At 34.0% G+C, this 14,005-nt stretch overlaps 1 protein-coding gene across 1 annotated transcript; it reads left to right on the top strand.

The window, feature by feature from the left end:
• The first annotated feature begins 9,576 nt into the window (after nt 1-9,576).
• Nucleotides 9,577-10,140, top strand: LOC126738797 (uncharacterized). Its single transcript, XM_050444236.1, has one exon. It carries the CDS (start codon nt 9,577-9,579, stop codon nt 10,138-10,140), a length of 564 nt encoding a protein of 187 aa, XP_050300193.1.
• Nucleotides 10,141-14,005: the final 3,865 nt, after the last annotated feature.

The following is a 14,005-nucleotide window of genomic DNA, read 5'->3' as shown; positions in this document are numbered from 1 at the left end:
GGTGGAAGTAGCTTTTCATCAATATAAGTAGTTTGTTGTGAAGGTTATTGATATCTGTATGAGTACTCCTTTAATGCAAGAAAGTGTTGTTTTGAATCTGAGTGATAGTGATTGTGGTGGTCTTGTTGTTTCTATTCTCGTCTTTCTCGTGATTTCGTTTGACGATTTTCCTTTAGGCAATGTAATTTTTCTGTAAGACAATAAGAAAGAATGGTCAGAATGATTTGCATTGCATTGATTATACATTAATTGTTATTTTACAATAGAATACAATTGTACATTTTTATATAATAAAGGCTGCTATAGTTCAAAAATATGTAAATTAATAAATTAAAGCAATTGAGACTCTGTTGAGCCTTCCGCTTTGGGGCAGAGTTAATGATATACTTGTGATGATTTGTTTTCACAGCATTGTGAGCTATTTGTTTTCACAGCAATATCATGGGCAAAAGAAAGAAAACCACAAAAATTGAAAATTTTCAAATTTTATATTTCTTGATCTTTTGAGCACCAATCCACAAATTTCCATTAGAGAAGCCGTAAACAAATAACATATTGCGATATTCATTCTTTAAAGGCAGGTTTTCCTTCTTTTGTAAATGGCAATGAATCCGCAAAAGAAGGAAATTCACAAACCATGTATTACTTAATTTTAAAACAAAAGCATAGATATTTACAATTTGACAAGAACTGTCATTAAGTTTTCACTTCGACTTAAAGTAGTTAAATAAGTAATTTGATTTAACCGTGCTTAAAAAAATAATGCCTAATTTTACAAACATTGAATATCGGGACATTTTATTTATTTACGGTATCGCAAATGGAAACTCGCGTTTTCCTAAGAAACGGCAACCCCATAAAAGTACATTTGCAGAAGTGTTCAGACGCTGTGGGAAAACTGATTCCTTTCGAGGTTTGCGGATTAGAGAAGGTGGTCAAAATGGTCAACGCTGGAGACCAGAACTTGCGAATATGAGAGCTATTACAGAAGATAGATCTAGAAGTACTCGTCGCATTAGTGCTGCATTAAGGATTCACCATTCTACTGTACATAGAGTTTTTAAGAAAAATAATTTGCATCCGTTTCATTTGAAAAAAGTCTAGGATTTATTGCCAGTGGATGGTGAGGTGAGGCTTCAATTCTGTAGGTTGTACTTGAATAAGTTGCAAGAGTGGGGAACAGATCAAATATTTTGGACAGATAAAGGCAACATTTATAAGAGCCGGAATAATTTATTTAAGAAATAACCATATATATGGCATACAGAAAACCCTTATGCGACTGTTGTTTCAGATTTTCAGCATGAGATAAAGGTCAACGTATGGATACGATTAATGGGAGGTCGCCTTTTCGTGCCTGCAATACTTCCTGATCGGCTCAATTCCAATGATTTTTCAAATTCATTAAATAATGACCTTGTTGACTTTCTGGAAGAAATCCCCTTAGCCGCTAGATAGAAACTTTGGTTTCAAATGAACGGATGCCCAGTCCATATTGACAGAATTATGCAAAATTCCTTGAATCAATGCTTTGAAAGAAATGGATCGGAAGATACGGTCCGCCCAGAAACCCTGACCTTACGCCCCTTGACTTTTATGTCTGGGGCACATAAAAATCTAATGTTTATAGTATCAACATTAATACTCGAGACGAACTAAGTAATAATTAATCGAATTAGTGTGTGTTGCAATGAAATGCGACAAAAACGCGTTGAACTTGAACGGGTTGTTGATAGTGTCAGAAGAAGATGCATCAAATGTTCTTTTGCCCATGATATTGCTGTGAAAACAAATAGCTATCACAAGTATATCATTAAAAAGCATATTAAATGCAGTAGTTTTTGCTGAAAAAAAAACATGTCTCTATTTACCAAATTTTAGAAAAACGAGAACGAAGAAGATACCACAAATTTTGCACATTTCCCAAATGTTACATTTATCTTCTGATAACACACAGAATAAAAATTACTCAAAAACTTAAATATACCCATCTTATAGCAAATTATTTAACAGAGAATTATATAACAATAATAATTCTCTTTCAGATAGTATATCCAAATTTTATGTGGTGGTAAGAATAACGGAGATATTCTTGTTTATATGAAAAAAAACAAAGAAATTTGATAAAATCAAAAAATTTTAAATACCAGAAGAACTAACAACTTTTCGAAAAAACATTATACGACTTTTTTGTTGCAAATGACTTATTTAATCACCTCTTAAAGTTTGGCAGTTTTTATAGTAGATACCTTGTATAGTCTATATGTCCTTGGTGAACTATGTGCTTGCAAAACTGGTCATGCAAAAACCTAGGCATATGCCTTAAAGGAATGCCCTCTCCTTTTAATAAGAAGTGACTGTACAGAACCTGAGAGAGTGGATTGTAAGAGTATTGTGATTTATATCGCAGGTAGAGAGGAATGGAAGGATTCCAACAATAAGTCTGCAATACTAAATAGGACGACCATCTGAAATTCAGATGACTCCAGACTGAACAATAGACGAAAAGGTGAACTCCAAGCTCGAACTGAAGTACATAAAGGTCTTGGAGGAACTGGTGAAAATGGACTGCAGGGTTCAGCTTACCTGGGTCGCTGGCTTCTTAGGAAACGAGGAAAAATTCTTCTTTTCTAGACTGGGATCTGCGAAACAGAGGGGAGATTCTGAATCTAAAAACGGTAAACGTGTAGCTCTGTTGGATTAAAGAAGAGACTGCTGGACAAGTGGATCCTCCAGAGATGAACCAAAGGACCGGGTATGAGACAGATTTGGCAGAAATACAAGGGCCTATCTCACTGACAACTAGTGCGCTTAAAGATACGCAAAATTCGGCTTGTAATTATGCTAGATTCTAATATCTGGATTTACCCAGTTTACCCACCAACATTAAGTCTTTCAACTCATTAGTTTTTCCAAAGCTATTGTGCTTTGATAACTCCGATGACGACAAGTCGATTAGGAGACTTGTGCATAACAGCCTCTTTAGCTGCATACAGCCTTACATATATAATCTATAGCTGATAGATATAAATCTCTAAATTTCTTTTGCTACAAAGACTTATTATAGAGAAAAATGGAAGTACGTTCATATGAAAAAGCGGGTAAGACTAATTCCGGTCGCGAGGCGAACTAAAATTTTCTATTAAAAAGTTTCAAGGGAGAATTTTGCGCCTTTGAGAAAAGTACAAGCCCGCCTCATTAAAAACTTTAATTGCGAAAAGTGGACGATCGACAATTCAATTTTTTTTTGCGCCGTTTTCTTATTCGGGAATAATTACGGAAGAAATTAAAGTTAAAAAGTAATTTTCGTTTGAATCTTTTAGAGGTGGCGGGCGGAGGCGCCTTTTAATGGAAACTTTTCGTAAATAATTTTGGTACCCAGGCTCTTCTAATTTTCCAGTTTTATGGTTTTTTCTTCTTCCTTTTTGTCAATAAGGTTAGGCTTATAAAATAAAAAAATAAATAATGTCCCTAACTCGTTATTACTTTGATGCTACGTTTAGATACTAGGACGATTAGTATAGAAATACGTTTGATGAGGTTATCTATTCGTTTCATTTATGAGCTCATCAATATTATCTCTAAAGAAGTTTTTTAAACTCAGAATTTTCTTCTTGTTTTCACCTCACAACTTAGAAACCTAAATAACTTTAAAAAGTTCCAAGATCAGTGTAAAAAACTTTTGATTAGTAAGGCTTCTTACACCTTAGATGAATTTTTTAATGATCGACTCGCGTAAATAATGTTAAGATTTTGTGTACCCACCTTATTTTATTTTTTGTTTATGCGATATTTATATGGTATATCAATTTTATGTTACTTTTTATTTCTATTTCAAATTTTGACCTATCTATATTATTTTATAATTTAATTTTAGCTTTGTCAATGAGATGTTAATCTTTCGACAATAAAACATGTTTTGACTTTGACCATTTTTTATTTTTAATTTTCGGAAGTAGTCACTTGGGTATCCCGAGATATCCCGATAGAAGATGTTCATCTTTTGTGGATGAAAAATTAAAGAAAACTTATGAGATTTGAAATTTGAAAAGAAGAAATTTGAGAAGGTGAAACCATTAAAATCGGCTGGTCAGGTGAATGCCACAGCTTTCTGGGATGACTACTGAAGTTTCGTTGATTTAACGATATTTATCATTAAGAAAAGAATAATTACAAAAAACATGGAAACATGAAAGAGGCAGATTATATCATTACAAAAGTAAATTGATTACTTAAACTTGGTGAACAGTCAAAACCAGCAAAAAATAATGCTGCCCTTATCGTCATCGAGATGATAATCTTTTAGATAACCACGTGCTGGCCTGGTTTTTTGTGATTTTTTATTTTCCTGTCATTGAATTCACTTGGACTTTTTCCTTGGTTTCTTTATTCGAACAACTTTCTAAATTAGTCAAATCTTCTTCACTATCATACCCACTTTCAGACCTTTTCTGTTGGCTCAGATATGCCAAACATTCCTGACTATTCAAGACAATATTCCGGGCAACAACCACTTTTTTTTATTTAGATTCCAGATACAGTATCCATTGTTTGTATTTCTGACTTCTTTTTTCAAGTTACTTATATCAATTTTTAGTAGGAATATGTAAGTCTGGTTTTTGTCAAATCAAATTCTACTGGTACCTTATTGTCAATCAATATTAAAGTAAATGTTCTGTTGTGGAGAAAAACTGCTGTTACTACAGTCGCCGCATCATTTTTATCGATTAATAGAAAAAATTAACATTGACGTATTATGTGTCTTTAATGCAATTAGAATTTCATTGTTGCAACATCCACCTTATTTACCAGATTTGGTCCTTAGTGACTTTTTTGTTGTTCGAGTTTCCGAAAAAATAACTTGGCGGACGATGGTTTACTTCGAGTGACGAGGCTAAATAAAATCTTAATTTTTTAAGTATTTATTGAACCTCGACCCTCTTACCATCTAAAACAGTAGAGTTGATTAAACTTATATAATTTTCTAAAACCACAAAACTACATATTTTTAATCTATTTATTAGTATGCTAACTCATTAAAGATATTATACCAAACTTTAAATGAAAACACTTAAATGGCAAAATGATACAGCATTCTATCGACAAGCGGGCCATTAGCTGTTATTCGTACTCCCCCAACTCTCTCTCCCATTTCGAATCTTCAGTGTTATTAGACCTCTATTATAATAGTAAATGGTCGTCCATTAGTCTTTTCAGGCTCTAAGAGGACAAAAAATGTAAATTCTTGAAAGGAAAAAGGGGCACGAGCTAAGTCGGAATCGGAATTGGTAATTTCAGAAAGGAGGAGACGTAGGAAAGAACGAGATTCTTTATTCAAATTTTGAATTACCTTCAATTGATTTAACAAGTCGGAGATGAAAAAATACTATGAAATTTTATGAAATCAGATCTTATGTAATTTTTCGGTATAATATTATTAAAATATTGAAAACTTAGATATTAGTTTATACAGAAATAACAAATTTTGGTCAACTCATTTGTAGCTTGTACAAAGTGTCGGAATAGTCGGAATACTTGACAGGAAACGGCGGGACGCAGATACACAGCCCTGTGGAACAATAACTTAGTACGATTTAAACATGTTAGAGAACTTTTTAAATTGCTTAAATACAGTTACAGTCCCAGATATTTCGTTTGATAAAATACATCAAACACATTAACAATTATAGCAAAATATAAATTCTTCAATAAATTCCATAACTTACTTACCAGCTAATAATATTCTTAGCTTTTTGTTTTTTGCTTTAGTTGAATTGCAGTCAATATTAAGAAGCAAGTCAGAGCACGTGTCATGTCATTCTTAAAAACAAATGATCTACTTAATATTGCAGTTTGTCTGCCTGTAGGGCATGGATACAAATGACATACAGTTTCCTTTCTTCACTAACAGATCAATAACTTTGGGGCTTCAGCATCGGTTTTTTGTGACTGGTGAAAAGCATTTGATTATGTGAGTAATAAAATTCTGCCGCCGAAGCTGCACTTCTGGTTTTAGAGGTGTAAACTTGTTTGTTTGTAATTTTGGAAGGATGGTGGTGGGGCTAAAAAGTGTTTGTTAGTTCTAAATGCTTCAGGTATAATTCTGTCAATTGGGAGTACCACATGTACTACAGGGCTTAGTTCTGGGACCAATTTTATTTATACTTTATGTTATTAACCTTGCCCATCTTAATATTCAAAAAAACTGTACATTCTGTGCAGACGTCCCAACTCTGTTCTGGCAAGTCCTGGATGGCCAATCATTACACACCATCTTGAGGAGTAAAGGCCTGTTTGCTGCAAATCTTTCTTTGAATTTTCAAAAAGAACAGTTTCCTTGGCAGTAGATTTCTTGGATTGACAATGCATAATAACTAACCTTAAATTCTAGAATCACATAATAAAACTAGCCAAGGTTTCATCAGGGTGCTCTGTAAAGCTTGACTGCTGGCTGTTCAGGAGCTGGGTATAGAGCTTTACAGAGCTCTGTATTTTGCTACCATAGAGCCTACGGCTGTCTTAGATTCTTGGTATAATTCAAGCAATCAACTCTTCCAAACTCAAAGCATATTATTTGCCAAATAAACGAGTTCAATCTTTCAACCCCCTCATCCACACTTATCAAAAATTTTTTTAATATAACAGCTTTAAAGATGACGGCAGTAAGCAAAAAGTGATAAAAAAGAGCTGCAATAAAGCATAAAAGGTAATAAATAAATTGTGCTTAAAATTGTAAATAATAGGAACATGAGAAACATCAATAGGATATTGTGGAAGATTTAAATCCAAAACAGCTTAGGGGAAAGAAACAGATGAGAAAAACAACATACATTTAAGAGGCTTACTAATACTTTAGAAATAACAACCGATTTGCAGGATGGTATTTTTTCTCATATAAATCAAAACAAATAATATATCATTATACTGTTTGTAGCTATTTCAAAGGCTTTTGATACTGTTTAATATCTATTGATATTCTACGACTCGTGGATTTCGCGCAGCAATTGCTTAGTGAGGCAGGCAGAGTGCCAAGATATGCTGCCTTATATCTTTAGCCTGTCATGCCAGGTACTTTTGTCTCGCTCTAGAGTGTCTTTTTGTCGATTAACTTTTATTATAAGTTCCAGGCTTACCGCTAGTCTCACCGATGCCAGTCTAGTAAGAAAGTCCGCTTCCTTCTTACCAGTGTTACCTGAGTGACAGCAAAGGTAGTTGAGGTATTTGAGGCACTCAGATAAGCTGCAGAGCCCCGCAGACCTTGTTTTAGAATCTTTATGGTGGTTCTGTTACCCGATCAGATCAAGATGACTGTTTTCTACGGCAGAAAGCTCAACATACTCAAAAGATCTAGTTGCGGACGTTCGCAGAGAACCTGCGATGCTTAGGCATCCGATGCTATCCAGCTGCGCTAGATTGCTTACTCCGTATAAGACGATCGAACGATAAAAACGTTATGTGAGAAAAGGTTTAACGATAAATAAGTAGATCCAGGGAAGGATCTTAGAGGACAGACACAGGTGCTACCGAGCTGCAGATCCAAAGCGTGCAGGTGTTCTTATTGATCCTGATATCTACGATCGTGACAGGAGAGTTTGAAATCCAGTAATCCTAGAAATTGGACATTTCTGTAGTAAATTATCTGCATATCTCCCAGAGCTGGTGTGCTAAAGTTACTTCTTATAAAAAAAGTGTTTTTCTTTTTGGGTTAGTTCTTAACAAGAGCAAATCACTACAAGGTCATCTCAAAGTGATTTTTGACTGTCCCATCAAAGGTTCCAACCATAAGACTATTAATTATGAGGCCGTCAGCTTAACCCTGCGTGTATAATCATGCCTTGTTTGGCATCTCTGATTAGACCGTTGATTAAACTTGGTAATACACATACAATATTTGATTAGGTAAAACTTTACATCGTATAGATTTTCCATGATATCTTCTTAAATATGGCCTTAGATTAATCTATATTTTTACTTATCCATACAGTTACTCCTATCGGCTGACACTAAATCAACACTCTGATAGATCGCTTCATTATCTAACCCGGGAACAACCAACATTTGTGAATTGTAGTTTAACAAATCATTGTGTATAAAACGTATTTATAATAATAATAATAATAATAATAATAATAATAATAATAATAATAATAATAATAATAATAATAATAATAATAATAATAATAATAATAATAATAATAATAATAATAATAATAACAATAATAATAATAATAATAATACTAGCGTATGTCCAGGTTAGATGGCCATATGGAAGAGATGGCCAATGTCGGAAAATTCCACTAACCAAACGTATTTATATCCGTGAACGGTACTTTCTGCAGTCAGTTGCGTTCAAACGTGTACAGTGACGATTTCTGAGCCGAATTGTGCCCATCAACTGAGTTTTTTTCATAAATAGTTATCGTAGGTCCTAAAAAATAATGTGTCTTTGATAGTAAGGACTATAATTTTTCGCAGAGTAGTATTTAAAGTGGTATTTTGGTGTTGATTAGTTAAATATAAACGAAAATATGTTCCTAACCTCAAAGTCTTTATTCAGCTTGTATATAAATTGCTTAAAAAGGGATGGCCATCTCTACCGTACAATTGGGAGAGATGGCCAAATTGTTTTTGGTATAGATGGCCAGTATTCAATGCATTTTTTATTCGACAAATCTAGACTTAAGGCCGCTTTATGGGCGGCGCTGTTGGTTTTTATTTTCCATAAGACGAAGGCAAATTATTTGGAGAGTCCATTCAACAAACTACACAAAAAGTACGCATCAGATTTGGTGGAAATTCATTTACAACAACAATCCTAAAAGGATTATCTACAATCCCAGGTCTGGAATTTTTCATCTTTTATCTACTTTTTTAGTTAATAAATTCCGAAAAAAAATCAATATTCGGTAGGCTTAGGCCACCAACAATACATCAATTTTTAAAATGAGATTGAAAATCTACAAGGCATAAGATCAAAAATCGCACCCCTGGGAGAGATATACTTTTTAGCAATGTTCATGTCAAATTTCAACCAAATCTAATGCGTACTTTTTGCGGGGATGTTGAACGGGGTCTCCAAATAATATGCAATGGTCTTATAGAAAATAAAAACCAATCAGAACGCGGGCTCAATTGCCAACAAACAACAAACGAAAATCGACATCGACCAGGGGCTCCTGGAGTGAAAATGATTTAAAGGATGCCATGCAGGCTGTAACAAGTGGGTCATCGGTTAATGCCGTTGCGCAAAATCATGGTGTACCACGAAAGACTCTGGAAAGAAGGCTAAAAAAAATAATACCTCTAAGGGACGCATGGGCCCCGAATTGCTTCTGGGTGAAACCAACGAACTTAAGTTAGCAACACATTTGAAAAAATGCAGAAATCTGGTTTTCCTTTATGTATTGATGATGTTCGCCGAGTAGCATTTTTTTTGCTAAACAGCTAAAAATACCGCATAGGTTCAATAGAGAGAAAGAAAGAGCAGGTTACGATTGGTTTAGCTCTTTTTTACGCCGGCATCCAGATTTATGCTTAAGAAAAGCAGAAGGAGTATTAACTGCACGAAATCAGGGAATGAATAGGCTAGACGTTGAAAACTATTTTGATTTGCTCCAAACCACCCTAGAAGAAAATGATATTTTTAATAAACCAGGGTATATTTTTAATATCGATGAGACGGGGCTACCAATGAATAACCGTACTGGTATTGTTGTTGCCGAAAAGGGTTCTAAAAGTGTGTCTATGACCACGTTCACTGAAAAGGGGGAAACAATATCTTGCATCGCGTGTTGCAATGCTGAAGGCATGTTTCTTCCGCCGGCTTATATAATGAAAGGCAAATATAAGAAAGCACAATATGAAGATGGGATGCCACCTGGGTCGATTCTTTCTATAGTAGAAAAATCAGCGCATGTTAACACCAGCATTTTTATTATGTGGCTTAAAGACCATTTTATACCACAAAACCCCGCTGGTAAAGTCTTGCTGATCTTGGATGGTCACGCCATGTTGCTGTGTCTTCCAAGTCACACAACGCATTACTTGCAACCGCTAGATAAGGCAGTATTTAAATCATTAAAATCATATTTTTATAATGCTTGTCACCAGTGGTTCGTGCTAACCCTGGAAGAAAATTAACCAGACTACAATTTGGACAAATGCTTTCAGAGAGTTGGAGAAGAGCGTGCACAGTATCGAATGTGGTCTCGGGATTTAAATCTTGTGGAATTTACCCATTTAACCCTTCTGCAATACCGGACCATGCCTTTTCAGTTTCAGATCTCATTAGAGAAAATTCACAAAAGTCGACATGCAATAATATTCAGCCGTTGGCGTGTGAACCGCAACCACCTACAAGTGCTCAAGCAGATATTAAAATAGCCAAGAAAGGTCAATTAATTACCGAACTTTCAACAACTTCTCAGCAGACACGCGAAGAAACCTCACCGATACCAAGTACGTCCAAAACAGATGTTACCCCTGGTACACTTTTGGAACAAATTTTTCCGGTTCCAACTTTACCAGAAAAGGTTAAAAGAGCTTCGAAAAATCTAGGAGCTGTTTTGACTACAACGGAAAATATTAATGCTGTTACAGAAATATGTTTAAAACGAAGAAAAAATGCACAACCCGAGGAAATAAGCCAAAAGAAACAATTATTACGTAAGATTCCACAAAAATCAAATAGATTCAGTTCGAGTTCGGAGTCAGAAGGTGAGATGGTTTTAGAAAGCGATGGCGAAGAAGACAATTTCGATGAAAATGAATTCGTTGACCGTCTGGAAAACTACTTTGCAACTAAAAGAAAGGACGATTGCATACAGTGCGTTTTGTGTAGTCGTTGGCTACATGACCAGACACATACCAGTTTCTCAAACATGTGTATGAAATGTGGCAATATGTTTAATAAGTAGGAACTAAGATCGGACGCTTTTTAGTTTTCAGAATTTTTTTATTTTATATTTCCATTTACGAGAAGTTTTATTGAGTTTTTTCTGAAAAATAAAATTTGTTTTACTATTTAGCAATATATAAGTACTATCTATTATTGAGTATTTGTCTATTTTTTTGAATTCTTTTGTGATAAGTAAAGAAAAGTCAAGATAAATGGAAAAAAATAAACTGGCTATCTCTCCCTATCAGCAAAAATACGTCCTGGCTATCTCACCCGTACAATAAGGGATAGATGGCCAATTCACATCTATTTTTCTGGAATAGTTAAAATAACTAAGTAACTTAATTTACCAGTTTAATGTACCATAAACTAATCGCATATTGATTGATACACTTTTTGATGACCTTTTCTGGGTTTCAACTTTAAATTTTATATCGATCCGTTAAGATTTTCAAAAAGCTGGTTATCTCTCCCTGACTTACCCTAATAATATGAAGAGCAGAAGTTGTTATTCTCATGTTTATTCCTAGATACGCTGCTCCTGAAGGTCTCAGTGGAGGTCTATAGGCAATATATAGTTTAAAATAGAGATAACAGTATTTTCAGCTAAGTCTGGCAATGATTGTTTATAAGAGATTTTAAAAAATAAATACAAAAGTCACTTGGTTTCATTTCTACAAGCACCTCCTGTATAAATATAATAAAATCTCACTTCATTCTGAAAAAAAGTTCTTTTTTCGAATTATGTATTTTGCTAAATAAAATAAGAAACTTAAAACTCAGTGCTATGACAAACTTTTAATTTTTCTATTACCAGTCAAGAAATAATAAATTAAATCCGAAAAATCCCAGTCTTCCATTTTCGTAGTCTTACCGGCAGTTTTATGAAAGATTAATTTTAACTTGCTAACTTTTCTTTTAATAGTTTTTCAGCAATCGGGAAAACTTTTAGAAAACTTTTTGGATAGAGAGAACTTTCGGTTCTTTTTTGATTCATAGAATTTACGACGGAAATATTATGAGGTGATAAAAATTCATGATTAATTTATCAGAAAAGTTGCAAACTTTTCACTTGTTTTTGATTTTGTGAACAGTCAAACAGGATTGACGATTTTCTCGATTACATTTGAGCTTACTGCAACTTTTTATAATTTTTATTTAGTAGATGGTAAGTTTAACCATAAGCCATATCTAAACATAGATTATATTTTTATACTGATGTCTAAGCTCGAAAATCTAAAAGACTGACACGGACCGACATATAAGGCTTCATTCGCATGTTCCATAAAATAACTCCAAACTTACGGCTAGACCTTTGCAGTTCCGAGGGAGACATTTTCGATTACATATTTCGTTTTTGCAAGCCTTCGTCAAACTCAGCTGCGTCTCTAAGGAAACTTTTCTCAACTTTATTGAACGACCATTTGAGGTTACGTCAAGCAAGATTCATGTCCAATCTTAAATACCTAAAGGTTTGACTGATATCTAAACTTTCACTCTTAATTTACTTTAGGAATGAAATGAACTGAATTATGTCATATCATCATCCAACAAGTTGCTAGTCAGTAGATTATTTTTATGAAGTCCTTAGATTCTCTTAACAAAATCAAAAGTGTATAAGAGCTGACTAAACTACATCTGGGGATAGCAACATGTGTGACGAGGTGAATAATCAAGGAGTTGCTGTGTTAAGTTGAATAAAACTGTTCTTACCTATCGTTTCATTGAAGGTTTTAGTTGCTATAAGGCCAGATTCGGTCGACAGGTTAAGAGATGAGGTGATGACGGTAAGAACATGACAGAATGATATTTAAACTGTTTTCTGTGATATCTATATTGAGGTGGACAGTCGTTTAATTGTAGTGTTCAAAGGCATCTCTCTAGCACAAGAACGTTTTCGTCTTTTTATGAACCAATAATTATCCATATAATAAATCATTAATTAATTATCCTATTCCAACTATTCTATGAGGTATCGTCATTTCAATTTATCTTGTGATTTTGCAGTTTGTAGTACAGTTCCATCTACTTGCCAGGTTGGTTCACTGCAAAAAAATGAAGATACTGAATTATCTTTATAATAAACAAATGGGTAAAAACGTTAACACAAAATGTTTTTAATCACATTCATCCATTAAATCATAGATAAGCTATATGACTTAACATCGATAATATTGAAATATTTTGAGATGAATTTTGGAATATGGTAAAAATTTTTGTTACTTGTTTGTAAATAGGAGTTTTTTGAAAACAAAATGAGTTCCAAAAAGTCCAATTGAAACTTGAATGCTCAGGTGATCAATCGAGAGATCAAAGAACATTTTTGAAGAAACATTTTGCAACAGAAATATAAATTGGCCGCGAAATGTCTAATAAGATTTCAGAGATGAAGAAGTTCAATAATCGAGGACTAAAAGTTTACTTTCTATTAAAATATCTTAACTGTTACCAAATATACAAAAATATTGTCTGAATAATACAATTAAATAACAGTTTTCTTTACAGGACACTCACTGATGAATAAATGATCACTCAACAAAACTCGTCTTTTTCAGTATAGATAAGGATAAAAACAGAGGTGGTTCTAGTGATTACCGCTCATCTGAAAAACTGTGCAGCCCGACGACAGTTCTGCGAATCTTAATGGATTTAATTTATTTGATGATTGTTATATTAAGGTTCTGGTGTCTCAGATGAGATGATCTTTGTCTTACAAGAGCTGGACATTCACAAAGGACATGTTTTGCTGACTCGTAATTTTTTAGTCATTTGCTGCATGTAGAATGTTCTACAAAGTTATTGATTGTTAAGTCTGCAGTGGTCTTCTACTATTTTAGTTTTGTACAGTATCTATAGTCATGGGAAAAATTGGCTTTGGTTTAGTGAGGGTGATCTTTTGACCTCTATTTCGTTTTCTGTACTCTTTTGTCCACTTGATGATCATTTTATGATCTATGCTGCTATGTAAGTCATGGTATACATATGATATCACTCTCAAACCCATTACCTCGTTTAGGATCTGATGCAGTGACAACATTTTTATAGCTTAAGTTTCTTGTTGTCGTTCATTCTTTGCCAGGTTGCTACTTAGTCGTAGTTGTTGACGTG

Source organism: Anthonomus grandis, chromosome 7 (genome assembly GCF_022605725.1).
Source record: "Anthonomus grandis grandis chromosome 7, icAntGran1.3, whole genome shotgun sequence".
NCBI lineage: Eukaryota > Metazoa > Arthropoda > Insecta > Coleoptera > Curculionidae > Anthonomus > Anthonomus grandis.
This window is presented reverse-complemented; position numbering and strand designations above follow the sequence as displayed.

Bases quoted from the DNA above. Each gene is read 5' to 3' on its own strand.
- LOC126738797 (XM_050444236.1), top strand. From the start codon at position 9,577: ATGAATAGGCTAGACGTTGAAAACTATTTTGATTTGCTCCAAACCACC.